This window comes from Myiozetetes cayanensis, unplaced genomic scaffold (assembly GCF_022539395.1).
Source record: "Myiozetetes cayanensis isolate MyiCay16 unplaced genomic scaffold, myiCay2020 scf131, whole genome shotgun sequence".
NCBI classification, from domain to species: domain Eukaryota; kingdom Metazoa; phylum Chordata; class Aves; order Passeriformes; family Tyrannidae; genus Myiozetetes; species Myiozetetes cayanensis.
The window spans coordinates 26619-45295 of NW_026086949.1; the positions used below are offsets into that span (position 1 = coordinate 26619).

Genomic DNA, 18677 nt, shown 5'->3' on the forward strand with positions numbered 1-18677 from the left:
GCCCCTGCAGGGGAGGGGCCTTGGGTGCCCCTCCCCACCCCCTCCCCGAGCCTCTTTTTCATTTTGGTTTTTTTGTAAATGATCTTTTTCTTCTTTTTTTTCCTCTTTTTAATTTATACACCGGGGGAGGGTCGCTTTATTTATTGGGGGTCGGGCCGGGGTCCCTGACTCTCGGGGAGGGAGTGGTCTGGGGGTTAAGGGTGACCCGGGTGACTTCCCATGCCCCCATCACCCGGTGACCCCTGACCTTGGGGAGGGGAGGGTTGTGCCCCTGCTCCCCACCCCCACCCCCACCATGGTGCTGGGCCCTGCGGCCGCCCCTGCCCTCCCCGTGTCCCTCCCCGCCGCCCCCCGGTGTTTTTGGGGGTGGGGAGGGGCGGGGGCCCCTAGCCCACCCCTCCCCCAGAAGCTATTTTGTACCTGAGATTAAATTAATGGCAAAGCCCGAGCGCTCCTTTTGGGGGAGGGGGTGAAAATTGGGAAGGAGGGCACAGAAATTGGGGAGGGGGCACTGGAAAGTTGGGGGGGGGAGGAACTGAGGGGTCCAGGGATGCGAAATGGGGGAGGGGGAACAGGAGAATGGGGGAGGGGCAGAAATCGGGGAGGGGGCACAGGGGGAGGGCAGGCACAGAGGGGAGGGGGGACAGGAATTGGGGTCTGAGGGAGTGAGGGGGCACAGAGGAGGCAGAATTGGGGGAGGGCAGGAATTGGGGGCTCCTGTCACACAAATGTGGGGGTCACACACAGGAGTCACACGGGGACAACGTGGCTGGGGGGGCTTTAATGGCACCGTGGGGACCCCCCCCAACCCCTGAGCCACGAGGGGGGGCGGTCCCCACATGGATTTGAGGGGGGGGTCTCCTGGGGGAGGGGTCCATCAGGTGCCAGAGGTTCCCTCCCACTCTTGGGGGGTCCATCTGGGGGGTCCATCACGTGTTGGGGGTCTCTGTGGCCCGGGGGTCACTCGGGGTAAGTCCCGCTGTTGGGGGTCCATTTGAGGGTCCCTCGAGGTTTTGGGGGTCCATTTGGGGGTCCCTCGAGGTTTTGGGGGTCCATTTGGGGGTCCCTCGAGGTTTTGGGGGTCCATTTGAGGGTCCCTCAGTTGTTGGGGGTCCATTTGAGGGTCCATCAGATGTTGGGGGTCCCTCCCAGGTAGGGGGTCCATGTGGGGGTCCTTCAGGCATGGGGGGTCCCTCAGGGTTGGTTTCAGGGCTCCATGCGGGGGGTCCCTCGGGGGGAGGGGCTTCATCCAGGGCTCCATCAGGATTTTGGGGGTCCATCTGGGGGTCCCTGGGGGTGTTGGGGATCCATCCAGGGGTCCTTGGGGGTTTCAGGGGTCTGGTGGGGGTTTCTCAGGCACTGGGGATCCATCCAGGGGTCCCTGGGGGTTTCAGGGGTCCCGTGGGGGTCCATCCAGGGGTCCCTCATGGCTTTGGGGGTCCCTCCAGGGGTCCCTCAGGGCTCTGGGGGTCCATCCAGGGGTCCTTCAGGGCTCTGGGGGTCCATCCAGGGGTCCCTCCATCCCCGGGGGTCCCCCCTCAGGGGTAGGGGGGCTCCACCTCGATGGACACGATGTGGTGCCCGGGCACCATGGCCAGGCCCAGCACTCGGGGTTCGCTGCCCGGGAAGGCGTCTGGGGGGGGAAGGAAAAGGGGGGCAAAAAGGGGGTCAGGACCCTCCCAGGATGGGGGTCCTGGCTGTCCAGACCCCCCAAAACCACCCCAGAGCCCCCCATAAACCCCCCACCCTCCCTTTCCAGCTGAGCCCGCGATCCCTTTGCTGTGACAGAGCATAGAACACTCCCACCCCCCCAGAGACCCCAAAACCCTCCAAGCCCCCCAGAGCCCCCTTAGAGATCCCCATAACCCCCCAGTGACCCCCTAGAGCCCCCATAACCCCTCCCATGACCCCAGACCCCCTGGACCACTCGGCCTTGAGGAATTCCCGAGCCATTCCCAGGATCCCCTGATCCTGATCCTGATGCCAGGGCACAGGGACACTCCCACCCCCACTTAGCCCCCATAGCCCCCAGTGACACCTCAGACCCCCGGACCCGCGGCCTTGAGGAACTCCTGTGCCGAGCCCAGGATGACGTTGCTCTGCCGGTCCGTGCACAGAAAGGCCCCCACGAGGGTCCTCCCGTCCGACATTCGGATCCGCAGGCTGCGGTTCAGAAGCGCCTCGAGGCGCTGCCGCTCGAGGGCCCGAGACCCCGCCCGGGCTCCTGGGGGATAAAGGGAGGGTGAGACCGAAACCCCCACCACGAGCACCTCCGGCACTCCTAGCGCTCTCACCCCGTTCCTGCTGCCCCCAACCCCGTCCCTGCGACCCCCCCAGAGCCTCCGAGACCCCAAACACACCCTGGGATCCCTCAGCCCCACCGAGATCCCCCATAAATCCCCCATGATAGCCTCTCCCGGCCCCCAAAGACTCCCCAGGCCCCTCACTCAGCCCCGGCCCCAGAGATCCCCAGACCCCTCACTCACCCCCGGGCCCCCAAAGCCCCTCCCTGGACCCCTCACTCACCCCCGGACCCCCAGAGACCCCCCGGACCCTCACTCACAGCTGGACCCCAGAGACCCCCAAAGACCCCCGGACCCCTCACTCACCCCCGGGCCCCCAAAGCCCCTCCTGGACCCCTCACTCACCGCCAGGCCCCCAAAGCTTCCCCCTCGGACCCCTCACTCACCGCTGGACCTCCAGAGACCCTCAAAGCCCCCGGACCCCCACTCCCCGGACCTCACTCACCGCCGGCCCCCAGACCCCTCACTCACCCCCGGACCCCCACTCACCGCCTGCCCCCGAGACCCCTCACTCACGGCCGGGCCCCCTAGAGCCCCACTCACCCCGGACCCCAGAGACCCCCGAGCCCCAGGCCTCACTCACCGCCGGGTCGCCCCCTCCGCCGCCCCCCGCCTCTACCGGCGGTTCCGCCATGATGGCGCCGCTTCCCGGCGTGCCCCGCGGGAAACGCCTACAACTCCCGGCATGCCCCGCGCGCCGTTACCGGCAATGGCGGAGGCGGAATCACGAACTACAACTCCCGGCATGCCCCGCGCGCCGTTACCGGCAACGGCGGAGGGGGAACCACGAACTACAACTCCCGGCGTGCCCCGCGCGCCGTTAACCGCAATGGTGGAACCGGGACCGTGAACTACAACTCCCGTCATGCCCCGCGCGTCCCCGGGGCGCAGCTTCCGCTGTTGCCATGGCGACGGGCGGCGCAGGCCCGGCCTGGGGGCCCCTGAGAGGTGCCCGGGGGACCCCGGGGCGGGGGGCTCATGAGGGACTGAGGGGGTCCCGGAGGTCGAGGGGCTGGGAAGTCGGGATCCCCCAAATTAGGGACTCAATGACCCCTCCACACATTGGGGTCACCAGAACCCCCCAGTGTCGAGGGTCCCTCTTGGTGGGGTGGAGTTCTTTGAAGGGGGTCTCTGTCCCCAAGGGGGTCCCTCATCATCCTTTTGGGGGTCTCGCCCACCCCCGTTCTGGGGGTGCTGAGACCCCCAACGCCCCCAGCACCCCTAAACCCCCTGCCCTCCCCAACCCCCCAGCCCCCAGCCCCTAGCCCCCAGCACCCCTAAGCCCCTGCCCTCCTCCCAACCCCCTCAGCCCCTCAGCCCCAGCCTCCCCAGCCCCGCTGGGACATCGAGCGTTGACACTGGGAGTTTGAGGGTCCCCCCTCCGATTTTGGGGGCAAATCACAACTTTTCTCGAGCCAAAATAAACCGGATTTTGTCACAACCAGACCCAGCAAAGCCTTGGGGGGGAAGGGGGGGGACAGGGGGACCCTCCCTGGGGACACCCCCAGCTGTGGGGTGACAGTGTGGGGGGGGCATCACTCTGTGTCACCCCCTCGATGTCCCCAAGTGTCCCCAGGGGTGGCAGTGACATCGTCCCCCCCAGGGGGTGGCACAGCTTTAATGTCCCCAGGTGTCCCTCAGGTGTCCCCAGGTGTCCCTCAGGTGTCCCTCGGGTGTCCCCAGGTGAGGGTGGCACAGCCTCGGTGTCCCCTGGGTGACAGGTGACACTGCCCCCCCCGGGGGGGTGACAGCAGGTGACAATGGTGGCACCAGCCCCTGTCCTGTCCCCTGTCCCCTGGGCTGTGTCCCCAGCACGGTGACCTGATGCCACCCTGGAGCACTGGGGTGTCCCCCTGTCTTTCTGTGTCACCTGTCCGTGTGTCTGTGTGTGACCTGTCCATGTCACCTGTGTCACTTGTCCGTGTCACCTGTCCGTGTCCAGCTGTCCGGGTCTTGTTGTGTCACCAGTTCATGTCACCTATCCATGTCCCCTGTCTGTGTCACCTGTCCCTGTTTGTGTCCCCTGTCCGTGTCCCCTGTCCTGTCCCCTGTCCCTTGTCCTGTCCCCTGTCCCTGTCCCGTTTGTGTCCCCTGTCCCTATCCCCTGTCCCTGTTTGTGTCCCCTGTCCGTGTCCCCTGTCCTGTCCCCTGTCTGTGTCCCCTGTCCCTGTTTGTGTCCCCTGTCCTATCCCCTGTCCCTTGTCCTGTCCCCTGTCCGTGTCCCCTGTCCCTGTTTGTGTCCCCTGTCCCTGTCCAGCTGTCTTGTCCCCTGTCCCTGTTTGTGTCCCTGTCCCTGTTTGTGTCCCCTGTCCTGTCCCTGTCCCCTGTCCCCTGTCCCTGTCCCTGTTTGTGTCCCCTGTCCCATCCTGTCCCCTGTCCTGTCCCCTGTCCTGTCCCCTGTCCCTGTCCCCTGTCCTGTCCCTGTCCCCTGTTCCTGTCCCCTGTCCCTGTCCCCTGTCCCTGTCCCCTGTCCTGTCCCCTGTCCATGTTCCCTGTCACCTGTCCCATCCCTGTCCCCTGTCCCTGTCCCCTGTCCTGTCCCCTGTCCATGTTCCCTGTCACCTGTCCCATCCCTGTCCCCTGTCCCTGTCCTGTCCCCTGTCCCGTCCTGTCCCTGTCCCCTGTCCCTGTTTGTGTTCCCTGTCCCCTGTCCCTGTCACCTGTCCATGTTCCCTGTCACCTGTCCCTTGCCCGTGTCCCCTGTCCCTGTTTGTGTCACCTGTCCCTGTCCCCTGTCCCTGTCACCTGTCCATGTCCCCTGTCCCCTGTCCTGCCCCTGTTTGTGTCCCCTGTCCTGTCCCCTGTCCCATCCTGCCCATGTCCCCTGTCCTTCCCCTGTCCCATCCTGTCCATGTCCCCTGTCTGTGTCCCCTGTCCCATCCCTGTCCTGTCCCTGTCCCTGTCCAGCTGCCCCCCCCGTCTCCTGCACATCCTCGGTGTCCCCTCAGCTGTCCCCGTGCTGGGGGTGCAGGTGGGGGTGACCCCCCTGTCCCTCCCGGTGTCCCAGCCCGGTGACCCCCCCGTGGGACCCCTGGGGTCACCGTGTCACCCTCCCGGGGTCCCTGGGACTGGGACGGTGACAAAAACACCCCAGGCCCAGGTGACAGTGGGGACACTGGGGGGACGACGCTGTGGGGGACTTGGGGGTCACTGGGGGGGTCTCACGGTGTCACCCCAGGGGTTTGGGGGGGATTTTGGGGTCACTGGGGGGGTCTCACGGTGTCACCCCAGGGGTTTGGGGGGGTTTTGGGGTCACTGGGGGTCTCACGGTGTCACCCCAGGGGTTTGGGGGATTTGGGGTCACTGGGGGGTCTCACGGTGTCACCCCAGGGGTTTGGGAGGATTTTGGGGTCACTGGGGTCTCACAGTGTCACCCCAGGGGTTTGGGGGGTTGGGGTCACTGGGGGTCTCACGGTGTCACCCCAGGGGTTTGGGGGTTTGGGGTCACTGGGGGTCTCACGGTGTCACCCAGGGGGTTGGGGGGGTTTTGGGGTCATTGGGGGTCTCACAGGGAGGTTGGGCCAACAACCACCAGTGGGTTTGGGGTGAAAAAAACCCCAAAATGGGGGGCAAAAAACTCCACCCAAAATGGGGGGAGGACACCACAAAAACGGCCCCCAAAAAGCCCAAACTTTGAGGGTTTTCTGGGGTTTTTTTAAGCCCATTTTATATCATTTTACAAATCTGCTGCCCCAACGTGTCAGCCCAGCACTTTGGGGCAAAAAAGTCCCAAAAAAGGAGCAGGAGGGGGGAAAAAAAAGGGTCAGAGCTCTTTCAAACTTTCCCCTTTCTTTTGCAATCTTTTTTCTTCTTTTTCAACCTTTTTTTCCCCTCTTTTTCCTTCCATCTTTTTTTCCTTTTTAATATTTTCCCCCTTTTCAATCTTTTTTTTTCTAATTTTCATTCCTTTCTGAATATTTTCACCTATTTTTACGTTTCTGCCCTTTTTCATCCTTTTTCTATTTTAATCTTATTTTCCAATCTTTTTTCCTTTTTCGCCCTTTTTGAATATTTTTCTCCATTTAATTTTTTTTTTCCTTTTTCCTTTCTTCCCTCTTTCAACCATTTCCCCCTTTTTTATCCATTTGGATTATTTTCCCTCTTTTACATTTTGAATCTTTTCTTCCTCATTCAACCTTTTTTCCTTTTTTAAACCTTTCTTTCTTTCTCAGTCTTTTTCTCTCTTCACGTTTTAAAATCTCTTTTTTTCAACATTTTTTTATTCCTTTTCATCCTTTTTCTCTTTTTTCAATCTTTTTATTCCTTCCAAATCTTTTCCCCTTTTGCAATCTTTTTGCCCTTTTTCAACCTTTTCCCCCCCCCTTTTCAATCTTTTTGCCCTTTTCCAATCTTTTTTATCCCTTCTCGATATTTTTCCCCTTCTCAATCTTTTTATTCGCCCTTTTTCAATCTTTTTTTCTTTTTCAGTTTTTCCACCCCTTTCCAACCTTTATTCCTTTCCAATCTTTTTTCCCCTTTTTGCCTTTTCATTTTGATTCCTCCCTGCTCTTTTTTTTCCCTTTCCCAACCTTTTTGCTCTTTTTCACTCCCTCCCAATCTTTCCAATCCCTTCTCCGATTTTTTTTTTTAAATCTTTATAAACCTCTCCCCCTTTTTTTTTGTCCTTCCTCCCCTGCAGCCTCGAGAAACTCCAAAAAAAGCAAAAAAAAAAAAAACAAAACAAAACCCCAACAAAACCCAACCCACCAAACCACTCCCTTCCCAAGTATTTCAAAGTCGAGAAGGGAGGGAGAAAGAACAAAAAAAAAACGCCTTTTTTTTTTTATGTGTGTTTAAAATCACTCCGGGGGGGGGAAGGGGAGGAGGAATGGGCGAAAGGGGGGAAAAAACGGGTAAAAATGCCCAAAAAGCAGGCCCCGTGACTAGTATGGAACTAGTTAACCTTTAACAATTTATGCTGATGTCACACTGAGCATGAGTAGTGATTAATCCCCCCCCGAAATATTTTTATGGAAGGGGAGGGGGGGGGGAAGTATAAGGAGAAAGAGAGGAAAAAAAAAAAAAAAAAAAAGGCAGAAAAAGAAATAATTTACCGCAGCCATCTTTGTTTTAAGGCAGAAAAAAAAATCCTTCGCCTTCGGGTCCCCCCCGGCCGGGGCCACCCAAATATTGGCCCGAGCCGAGCCGGGATCTGCGGGGAAGAGAAAAGATCATTCCTGAGGCCCCCCAAACGCACCCCAAAACCCCCGAAAAATGAGCAAAATGAGGATTATTCGCCTGCTCGGGCTGTAGCGGCGAGGGGGGGGGGAAGGGGGGGAGAAGGCTTTGAGATTTATTATTTTTAGGTGTTTCAGGGGGTTTATTTGGATTTTTTTATTGTTTTTTAAGGAGTCTTATTTTTCACGGTTCTTGTTTTTAATGCTTTTTGGTTTTTTTTTTGATTTTTTTTTTTTAAATCTTTGGCTTTTTTTTTTTCACGTTGATTTTTAAGTTTTGGGGTTTTTTCCCCCCCGGCTTTTTAATGTTGATTTTCACCTCTTTTTCCTTTTCAGCCTTTTGAATTTTTCTTGATTTTTTTTTAAGCTTTTCTTCATTCCATTCCCCTTTTTAATTTTGAACGTTATTTTTTTTTTTTTTTTAGCCTTCCTCCTTGGCCATAATAATTCCCAATGTCGATTTTCCCCCTTTCTCTCCCCATCCCTTCCCCCTCTTAAATTTTCATGTCGATTTTTACCCTTTTTTCTTTCCCTTCCTCCCCTTTTCCCCGCCAAGTTTTTCATTTCATCTTTTCCTCTCCCCTCCGTTTTTTTTAATCCCCTTTTTTTTTTTTTCCATCCTCTCCCTTATTCCTCCGATTCCTCCCTTCGACGCTTCCCTTTCCGTTCCTTAAAAAAAAAAAAAAAAAAAATTAATTTTTTAATCCCCCCCCCCCACCACCTCCCTTAACTTCCCCTCCCCCTTTTGTGGGTTGTTTTGTGTGTTTTTTCGGGGCTTTTTTCGCCCTTTTTCGCCTCTTTTCCACCCTCCCCAGGTGCGTGTGGGGCAACTTCCCCAGCCCCTCACTCGGCCATTTTGCGCCTTTTTTTTCCCTGAGGGGGGGCCCCACCCCCCCACTCCCCCATTTTCCCTCATTTTTAACCCCTCCCTTCTCCTTTTTTTTTTTACGCTTCCCCCCCTCCCGGCCTGGTTTTTTTTTTGTTTGTTTTGTGTGGTTTATATTTTTTTTTAATTGTATTATTTTTTTTTTTTTAAGAGGGGAGGGAGGGGGGAGAGAGTTATTTTAAAATTACACCCGGGGCGGCCATTTTCGCTGCCGGCGCCGTCCCGCCGCCCGCCGCCTCCCGCGCCCTGAGGCGATTTTAACCGATCCGGCGCTTTTTCGCCCCATCGCCGCCGCCCCCCCCGCGCCCCCCGCGCGGCCCCGCCGGGTCCCGGCCCTGGGGCTCGCCCCGTCCGCCCCCTGATCCGCGCCGCGGAGGCGGTTTGGGGCGGTGGGAGCGGCGCGCGCCGAGGGTCCCCCGGCCCCCGCCCTCACCCCGCCATGGCGTCCCCGCTGAGGAGGACGAGGAGGAGGAGGAGGAGATGGCGGTGTCCGAGGGGGACGAGGAGGACGACGACGAGGAGGACGACGAGGAGGAGGAGGAGGAAGACGCCGCCGCCGCCGCCGCCGCCGCCGCCGCGCTCCTGGCCGGGCACCGCGGGGCCCCCGACATCTTCCCCGGGCCGGCCCCGGCCCCGCCGCCGCTGCCGCCGCCGCCGCCGCCCCCCGCGCCCGTCGCTGCTGCCGCCGCCGCCGCCGCTGCTGTCCAGGGGCCGCCGGAGGCGCCCGCAGGTACCGCTGGGACCCCTCGGGCCACCCTCGGTCACCTCCGCCCCCACCCTGAGCCCTCAGCGCTTCCCGCAGGCACCGAGACCTCCGATCCGCCCCCCGGTCCCCTCAGACCGAGACCCGATCCGCTCCCCAGTCCCCTCAGAGCTTCCCGCAGGCACCGAGACCTCCGATCTGCCCCCCGGTCCCCTCAGAGCTTCCCGCAGACACCGAGACCCCCGATCTGCTCCCTCCGTCCCTCAGACCGAGACCCGATCCGCTCCCCAGTCCCCTCAGACCTTCCCGCAGACACCGAGACCCCCGATCCGCCCCCCGGTCCCCTCAGACCTTCCCGTAGGTATCGCGACCCCTGATCCGCTCCGTCCGTCCCTCAGACCTTCCCGCAGGCACCGAGACCCCGATCTGCCTCCCCGTCCCTCAGACCTTCCTGCAGGCACCGGGATCCCCTGAGCCCCCTCCCCGTCCCTCAGACCTTCCCGCAGGCACCGAGACCCCCGATCCGCCCCCACTCCCCTCAGACCTTCCTGCAGGCACCGAGACCCCGACCCCCTCACCACTCCCTCAGACCTTCCCGGGGCCGCCGGAGGCGCCCGCAGGTACCGGGGTCCCTCGACTCCCGAGCATCCCCACTCCATCAGAGCTTCCGAGACCCCCGAGCTCTCCCCGGGTTCCCTCAGACCTTCCTGCAGGCACCGGGACCCCCGATGTGCTCCCCCCATCCCTCAGACCTTCCTGCAGGCACCGAGACCCCTGAGCTCGAGACCCCCGAGCTCTCCCCGGGTCCCCTCAGAGCTTCCCGCAGGCACCGGGACCCCCGATCTGCTCCCCATTCCCTCAGATCCTTCCCATGGGCACCGAGCCCTCAGTCACCCCTCGTCCCCTCAGAGCTTCCCACAGGCACCGGAGACCCCCCGAGACCCCCCACTCCCTCAGAGCTTCCCACAGATACCGGGACCCCACGAGACCCCCCCAGTCCCCTCAGAGCTTCCTGCAGGGACCGGAGACCCTCTGAGACCCCCAAGTCCCCCCAGTCCCTCAGAGCTTTCCACAGGGACAGGAGACCCCCGATGTGCCCCCTCGGTGCCCTCAGCGCTCCCACCACACTGGCCGGGGGTTTGGGGGAGTTGTGTGTTTGTAAACAACCGAATCCCCCCGAGTGTCCCCACGTGTGTCCCTCGGTGTGTGTGTGGGGACACCCCCTGCCCCACATCCCCCCGCTCGGGCACGGGACCCCACGGGTGGGGGGTGATGGGGGCAGATGGTCCCCTGACAGGGCCCAGGATGGGTGTGGGGTGATAGGGCTGTAGGAACCTGACAGGACCCCAACACATGTGGGGTGATGGGGCTGTGCTTCTGACAGGACCCCAACACATGTGGGGTAATGGGGTTGTTGTGCTTCTGACAGGACCCCAACACATGTGGGGTGATGGGGCTGTGCTCCTGACAGGACCCCAACAGATGTGGGGTGAGGGGGCTGTAGGTACCTGACAGGACCCCAACAGATGTGGGGTGATGGGGCTGTAGGTACCTGGCAGGACCCCAACAGATGTGGGGTGATGGGGTTGCTGTGCTTCTGACAGGACCTGAACAGATGTTAGGTACCTGGCAGGACCCGAACACATGTGGGGTGATGGGGCTGTGCTCCTGACAGGACCCCAACAGATGTGGGGTGATGGGGCTGTAGGAACCTGACAGGACCCCAACAGATGTGGGGTGATGGGGCTGTAGGCTCCTGACAGGACCCGAACACATGTGGGGTGATGGGGCTGTTGTGCTCCTGACAGGACCCCAACACATGTGGGGTGACGGGGGCAGATGGTCCCCTGACAGGGCCCAGGATGGGTGTGGGGTGATGGGGCTGTAGGTACTTGACAGGACCCGAACACATGTGGGGTGAGGGGGCTGTTGTGCTCCTGACAGGACCTGAACAGATGTGGGGTGATGGGGCTGTAGGTACCTGACAGGACCCCAACAGATGTGGGGTGATGGGGCTGTAGGAACCTGACAGGACCCCAGCAGATGTGGGGTGATGGGGCTGTTGGATACCTGACAGGGCCCAGATGGGTGTGGGGTGATGGGGCTGTGCTCCTGACAGGACCCCAACACATGTGGGGTGATGGGGCTGTGCTCCTGACAGGACCCCAACACATGTGGGGTGATGGGGCTGTTGGATACCTGACAGGGCCCAGGATGGGTGTGGGGTGATGGGGTTGTTGTGCTCCTGACAGGACCTGAGCAGATGTGGGGTGATGGGGCTGTGCTCCTGACAGGACCCCAACAGCTGTGGGGTGATGGGGCTGTAGGTACCTGACAGGACCCCAACACATGTGGGGTGATGGGGCTGTTGTACTCCTGACAGGACCCCAACAGATGTGGGGTGATGGGGTTGTTGTGCTTCTGACAGGACCTGAGCAGATGTGGGGTGATGGGGTTGTTGTGCTTCTGACAGGACCTGAACAGATGTGGGGTGATGGGGCTGTGCTTCTGACAGGACTCGAACAGATGTGGGGTGATGGGGCTGTGCTGACAGGACTCGAACAGATGTGGGGTGATGGGGCTGTGCTCCTGACAGGACCTGAACAGATGTGGGGTGATGGGGCTGTGCTGACAGGACCTGAACAGATGTGGGGTGATGGGGCTGTGCTCCTGACAGGACCCAGGATGGGTATGGGGTGATGGGGCTGTACTCCTGACAGGACCCCAACAGCTGTGGGGTGATGGGGCTGTAGGTACCTGACAGGACCCCAACACATGTGGGGTGATGGGGCTGTTGTGCTCCTGACAGGACCTGAGCAGATGTGGGGTGAGGGGACTGTAGGTACCTGACAGGACCCCAGCAGATGTGGGGTGATGGTGCTGTTGGTCCCCTGGCAGGCCCCAGGGTGGCTGTTGCACCCCATGGTGGGGGCAGTGGGGGCTGTTGGTCCCCTGCCAGGCCCCAGGGTGGGTGCTGACCCCATGATGGGGGCAGTGGGTGCTGTTGGTCCCCTGGCAGGAGTTTGGGGTGGGTGCTGACCCCATGGTGGGGGCAGTGGGTGCTGTTGGTCCCCTGGCAGGAGTTTGGGGTGGGTGCTGACCCCATGGTGGGGGCAGTGGGTGCTGTTGGTCCCTGGCAGGACCCAGGGTGGGTGCTGCACCCCGGGGTGTGGGGTGTGGGGTGTGGGGTGGCACGTGCCTGACAGGACCTGGAGTGGTTGTGACAGCCCCTCACAGGGGGCAGGGCGTGGTGGTGACCCCCTGACAGGACCAGGGTGGGCACTGTGGGGCAGTGACCCCCTGACAGGACCCAGGGTGGGCACTGTGGGGCAGGGGGTGCCTGACAGGACCTGAACAGATGTGAGGTGATGGGGCTGTTGGATACCTGACAGGACCCAGGATGGTTGTGGGGTGATGGGACCTGGCTCAGGACCTGACAGGACATGACAGGACCTGACCAGATGTTGGATACCTGACAGGACCTGAACAGCTGTGGGGTGATGGGGTTGTTGGATACCTGACAGGACCCGAACAGCTGTGGGGTGATGGGGTTGTTGTGCTCCTGACAGGACCCAGGATGGTTATGGGGTGATGGGACCTGGCTCAGGACCTGACAGGACCCCAACACATGTGGGGTGATGGGGTTGTTGTGCTCCTGACAGGACCCAGGATGGTTATGGGGTGATGGGACCTGGATCAGGACCTGACAGGACCTGAACAGCTGTGGGGTGATGGGGCTGTAGGATACCTGACAGGACCTGAACAGATGCTGGGTACCTGACAGGATCCAGGATGGTTGTGGGGTGATGGGCCCTGTCTCAGGACCTGACAGGACCTGAGCAGGTGTTGGATACCTGGCAGGACCCGGCGTGGGTGCTGCACCCCCCAGTGTGGGGTGTGGGGGGCAGGTGTTCCCCTGGCAGGACCCAGGGTGGGTGCTGACCCCCACCCTGATCCTGTGGGGTCGGAGTTGTGGTGTTTTGGGTCCATTTTTCACCTGCCAGGACCCAGGACAGGCTGTTACACCCCGTGTTGGGGTGTTTGGGTCCATTTTTCACCTGCCAGGACCGAGGACAGGCTGTTACACCCCGTGTTGGGGTGTTTGGGGTCCATTTTTCACCTGCCAGGACCTGGGTTGCCTCTCCCCCTGTGCTGGGGTGTTTGGGTGCTGATGTCACCTGTTGTCCCCCCCAAACCCCCCTCCAGGACAGACCCCCCCCCATCCCCAGGACCCGACACTGACTGATGGGGGCCCAGAGAGCCTTTTCCTTGGATTTTATCAGATTTTATTCCGTTTTACTGCGTTTTGAGGTGATTTCTCGTGATTTATTTTGTTTCTCAGCGCTCACTTTGGGGTGCTGGTGACTCAGCTGCGCCTCCCCCCCCAAATTCCGAGGCCCTGGGGGGGCAGTTTTGGGGTCTGTTCCTTCCCTTCCCCTGAGATTCCCTCCCGTGGGCGTTAAAAAAAGTGGGGAAAAAAAGAGGATTTAGCCCCAAAATGCCCCTTTTTCCCACCTGGAGTGGCCGGTTTGGGGCTTCCACCACCTTTGCTGGTGGTTTTCTGTCAGGTGAGGACCTAAAATTGAGCATTTTCGTAGCAAAATGATGCTTTTTTCCCTCCTTTCTTCTGAGTGAGATTTCTTGGGTTGTTTTTGTTTGTTTTTTTTTCTAGTTTGGCCTCAAAGTGTCCAGGGGGGTTAAAAAAAGGTGTCTCAGAGCCCAGAGGGTCGGTCTGGTTGAAAAAACAGCTTTAAAGGGAAGCCACTCCCTTTGAAAATGCTGAGAAATGGGTAAATTGAGGTGTTAGAAACCTTCTTTTTCTGCAGAGGGTTAGAAATCACTAAAATTAAGGGCTAGATCCCCCCTTTTTTTCCCCTCCAAAATGCTCAGAAATGGGAAAAGGTGGATTTTGGAGCCCTCTCTGGGCCTTAAAATGCTCAGAAAGAGGTAAATTTGGATTTTAGACTCCCTTTTTTCCTCTCTCCTCCCCCAAAAAAAGTGCTCAGAATCAGGTAAATGTGGATTTTGGAGCTCCCCAAACCACTCAAGAAAAGAGTGAATTCGGATTTTGGAACAATTTCTTTTCCTGGAAAAGCTTGGAATTTTTGGTAGAAAGCTTTGGATTTCAAATCCCCTCTTTTGCCCCCCAAAAATTGTTCAGAAATTGGTAAATTGGGGGCTTTGACCCCTCTTTTTTCCCCCCTCAGACGCTCAGGAATTGGTTCTTTGGGTGCCAGAGCTCCCCAAAATGCTCCCCAGCGCTCAAATTCGGGGTTTTAGAACCCCCCAGGATGCTCAGAATTCCCATTTCACAGCTCTCTCCCCTCCAGAAAAGCTCAGGAACGGCTCAATTTACATTTCCCCCCTTTTTTTACCCCCCAAAAAACTGCTCAGAAAGGGCAAATCTCCCCTCCCAGCTGGGCCTGCCCCTTCCCTGCAGGTTTCCTTTGGCTTTTCCTGGACTTTTTGGGGCCATTCCTGAATTATTTCCCCCCCCATCCCTCGAGTGACCCACGTGGGGCCTCCTGAACACCCCCAAAAATCAGATTTTTAACTTTTCCCTCCCCCCACCAACCCCAATCCCCGTTTTTTTCACCTCTCTCCTCCTTTCAACGCCCCAAATGCCCAGTTTGTAACTTTTTCCCTGCCCCTGTCTCCAGGAATCCCAATTTTTGTCACCTTTCCTCCCCCCAGAGCAGCGCTTTGATCCTTTTTTTTTCCCCCTTTTTCCCCCTTTTCCCCCCGGATTTGAGGTGAAACTCCACTTTTCCCCCCTTTTCCCAGCGGGAAGGCGACTCCTCCCCCTCCTCCCCGGCTCAAACTTGTTGGTCCTGAGGGTTTTTTTCATTCTTTTTCCCAGTTTTTCCCGTTTCCAGAACAATGGCCCCAGCTGGGGGGGGAGGGGGGAGCGCCCGCAGCGCCCACATTTCCCCTCCAAAAAAAAAAAACCCTAAACCAGGCCTGAAGTTGGGAGATTTTTCCCCAAGTTGGGAGCAAAGGCCCCTCCGGCCGCTCCGGCAGCGGCACCAAAACTGCACAGAACGGCCCCAAAAGCCCCAAATTGGGGTTTTTTTGCCCTTTTTTGGGGGAGGAAGGACCCGCGGGCTCTCCACGTGCCGTTCCCCCCTTTTCCCCCTTTTCGGAGCTCCCCTCCCTCTTCCTTTGTTCCAACTCCTTCCTCCCCTTTTCCGGAATCACTCCCCCTTTCTCTCTCTCCTCTCTCTCTCTCTCTGTGTTTTTTTTTTTCTCGATTGTGGTTTTTTGTTCATATTTCCCATTTTTCCACCTTTCCCCCCCCCTTTCCTTTCCCTCCTCCTCCTTCTCCTGCCTTCCCTTTTTTTTCCACCCTTTCACTCCAATTCCCACCGTTCCCCCCCATCATTTCCCACCTCTCTCCTCTGTAGGTTTTTTTTTTGGGGGGGTGTTTGGAGGTTTTTTCTCCTCGTGGCCCCCCCCCCGGGGGTGTTTTTTGTGTGTGTGTGGGGGGAGTGGGAGCGTCACGTGTGTGGAAAATTCTGGTTGATGCTTTGCCTAGCGCGCCCTGCGCATGTCCGATGGGGCCGGGGTGGAAAACGGGGGAGGGGGAAAGGTGGGAAACCCCCAAAAACGACAGGATCGGGCTGGGACCGCCCTGAGTGACGGTGGGGAGTGTGGGAGGGGGAAAACAGGGAAAGGGGGGAATTCAGCGAGAAGGGTGGGGAAGGACCCTATGGCGCTGCCATTTGGGGGAGGGGAAGGGGGAAGAAAACCAGGCAGGAAAAAAAAAAAGACATTTTGAGGCTTTTTTTCCTCCAAAAAAAAAAAAAAGGCAGAAAAAAAGAAAAAAAAAGGAGGTTTGGGTTTGGTTTTTTTTTAACACAGGGAAAGAAAAAAAAAGGGGTTTTGGGAGGGGGGGGGGTATCCCAGAAAAAAAAAAAAAGGTTTGGGTGGTTTCATTTTCCACCAGAAAAAAAAGAGGTTTTACCCCCTCCCTCCCCAAAAAAAAGCCAAAACAACCAAGCAGGAAAAAAGAGATTTGGGGGTTTATCTGCTCTCCCCCCCCACCCCACAAAACAGGCGTAAAAAAAGAGGGTTTGAGGGTTTTCTTCACCCCCCAAAATAGGCCCCAAAAAAGAGGCTTTGGGGGTGTTTTTACCCCCAAAACAGGCCCCAAAAAAGAGGCTTTTTTGGGTTTTTTTTTCATCCCCCCAGGCAGACAAAGCTGTTTCGGGGGTTTCTCCCGGGGGATGATGTCGGTGATCCCGGGTGCTCCCGGTTGGTCCTGATTGGTCCTGGGTGATCCTAGTTGGTCCTGGGTTATCCCAGGTTATCCTGGTTGGCCCCGGGTGATCCCAGTTGGTCCCAGTTAGTCCTAGTTGGTCCTGGTTGGTCCTGGTTGGTCCTGGGTTATCCCGGTTGGTCCCAGTTGGTCCTGGTTGCTCCTGGGTTATTCTGGTTGGTCCCGGTTGGTCCTGGGTTATCCCAAGTGCTCCTGGTTGGTCCCAGGTTATCCTGAGTGGTCCCGGTTGGTGCTGGGTGATCCCAGTTGGTCCCAGGTTATCCCAGTTGGTCCTGGTTGATCCCAGTCGCTCCCGGGTGGTCCCGGTTTGTCTTGGTTGGTCCCGGGTGAACCCGGTTGGTCCTGGGTTATCCCGGGTGATCCCAGTTGGTCCCGGGTTATCCCAGTCGGTCCTGGTTGATCCCAGTCGGTCCTGGTTGATCCCAGTTGGTCCTGGGTTATCCCAGTCGGTCCTGGGTTATCCCAGTCGGTCCTGGTTGATCCCAGTCGGTCCTGGTTGATCCCAGTTGGTCCTGGGTTATCCCAGTCGGTCCTGGTTGATCCCAGTTGGTCCTGGGTTATCCCAGTCGGTCCTGGTTGATCCCAGTTGGTCCCAGGTTATCCCAGTTGGTCCCGGGTTATCCCAGTCGGTCCTGGTTGATCCCAGTTGGTCCCAGGTTATCCCAGTCGGTCCCGGTTGATCCCAGTCGGTCCTGGTTGATCCCAGTCGCTCCCGGTTGATCGCAGTCGCTCCCGGGTGGTCCCGGCGCTGCCGGGCGGTGCTGGCAGCGGGTGGTGCCAGGGGATTATTCAGGAATGTGACCCCGGCTGTCGCTTCCTCCTCTCGCTCCTCTCGCTCCCCACGCCAGGCTTGGCACCCCCCGGGCTGTCCCTTCCCCTGGGGGGGTTCCCTCCCTGAGCCGCGTCCCGGGGGTGATTTATGGGGTGATTTATGGGGTGATTTATGGGGTGACTGGGAGGTGACTGACGGGGTGAGGTGGTGGCAGGGGGGGACACGAGCGCAGGCCGTGCCAGCGCCTGGCAGACGTGACGCCTCTCCGGGGCCTCCCCCCCGAGCGGCTGCCAAGGCCGCGGGGGCAGCCGGGGCCGTGACACGGATGTGGCGGTGTCACCGCCCCGGGGACGGCCCTGGGAACGCGGCGCCCTGGTGGCCTCGGTGTCACGGGGACACCGCTGGTGGCCCCCGGCCAAGGGCTGGGGAAATCCTCTGCTGGCGGGCGGTTGGTCACCGGCAGCGTGACAGGAGGGCTCGGGGAATCCTCTGTCACTGTCACTGTGACACCGGGGAGGGCTCGGGGAATCCTCTGCCACTGTCACTGTGACACTGGGGAGGGCTCGGGGAATCCTCTGTCACCGTCACCAGGGCTTGGGGAATCCTCTGTCACTGTCAGGGGGACACTGGGGAGGGCTCGGGGAATCCTCTGTCACCGTCACCAGGGGTTGGGGACTCCTCTGCCACCATCACAGGGACACCGGGGAATCCTCTGTCACCGTCACCAGGGGTTGGGGAATCCTCTGCCACTGTCATGGGGACACTGGGGAGGGCTCGGGGAATCCTCTGCCACTGTCAGTGTGACACTGGGGAGGGCTCAGGGAATCCTCTGCCACTGTCACAGGGACACCAGGGAGGGCTCAGGGAATCCTCTGCCACTGTCACAGGGACACCGGGGAGGGCTCAGGGAATCCTCTGCCACCGTCACCAGGGCTTGGGGACTCCTCTACCACTGTCACAGGGACACCGGGGAGGGCTTGGGGAATCCTCTGTCACCGTCACCAGGGGTTGGGGAATCCTCTTGTCACTGCTTTGGGGACACCGGGGAGGGCTCAGGGAATCCTCTGTCACCGTCACCAGGGGTTGGGGAATCCTCTGCCACTGTCACAGTGACACGAGTGTCCCTGTGTGAGGGTTGGGGAATCCTCTGTGTCATTGTCATGGTGTCCCCGTGTGAGGGTTGGGGACTCCTCTGCTGGCAGTTGGTGACCGTCAGTGTGACACCGGTAAAGGGCTGAGGAATCCTCTGCTACCCTCACGGGGACACCGGGGAGGGCTCGGGGACTCCTTTTGCTGGCAGTTGGTCACTGTCATTGTGACACCAGGGAGGGCTCAGGGAATCCTCTGTCACCGTCACCAGGGGTTGGGGAATCCTCTTGTCACTGCCATGGGGACACTGGGGAGGGCTCAGGGACTCCTCTGCTGGCAGTTGGTGACCGTCAGTGTGACACCGGTGAGGGGTTGGGAAATCCTCTGCCACCGTCACCAGGGGTTGGGGACTCCTTTGCCACTGTCACAGTGACACTGGTGTCCCTGTGTAAGGGTTGGGGACTCCTC

The 18677-nt window shown here is 59.3% G+C and overlaps 2 protein-coding genes across 2 annotated transcripts in view; one reads left to right on the forward strand and one right to left on the reverse strand.

The window, feature by feature from the left end:
• Window positions 1-717: 717 nt before the first annotated feature.
• NAA38 (N-alpha-acetyltransferase 38, NatC auxiliary subunit) lies at window positions 718-2937 on the reverse strand. Its single transcript, XM_050308832.1, has 3 exons — window positions 2847-2937; window positions 2054-2224; window positions 718-1633 (listed from the first exon to the last, which is right to left on the reverse strand). Exons 1-3 carry the CDS (start codon window positions 2935-2937, stop codon window positions 1539-1541), a joined length of 357 nt encoding a protein of 118 aa, XP_050164789.1. The 3' UTR covers window positions 718-1538.
• Window positions 2938-8759: 5822 nt separating this feature from the next.
• CHD3 (chromodomain helicase DNA binding protein 3) overlaps window positions 8760-18677 on the forward strand; it is a gene marked incomplete at its 3' end in the record, with an annotated part of 66894 nt that continues 56976 nt past the window's right edge. The window contains 1 exon segment of the mRNA XM_050308833.1: window positions 8760-9096. Coding sequence (XP_050164790.1) covers window positions 8847-9096 — 250 coding nt within the window.

What these genes read in the sequence shown, in the direction of transcription:
- NAA38 (XM_050308832.1), bottom strand. Translation starts at nt 2,937, where the DNA reads ATGGCGGAACCGCCGGTAGAGGCGGGGGGCGGCGGAGGGGGCGACCCG. An exon ending in GGGGGTCTCTGGGGTCCGGG is followed by an intron (nt 2,225 to 2,846) that starts GTGAGTGGGGCT and finishes TTTATCCCCCAG; the next exon opens with GAGCCCGGGCGGGGTCTCGG. An exon ending in GGAGTTCCTCAAGGCCGCGG is followed by an intron (nt 1,634 to 2,053) that starts GTCCGGGGGTCT and finishes TTCCCCCCCCAG; the next exon opens with ACGCCTTCCCGGGCAGCGAA.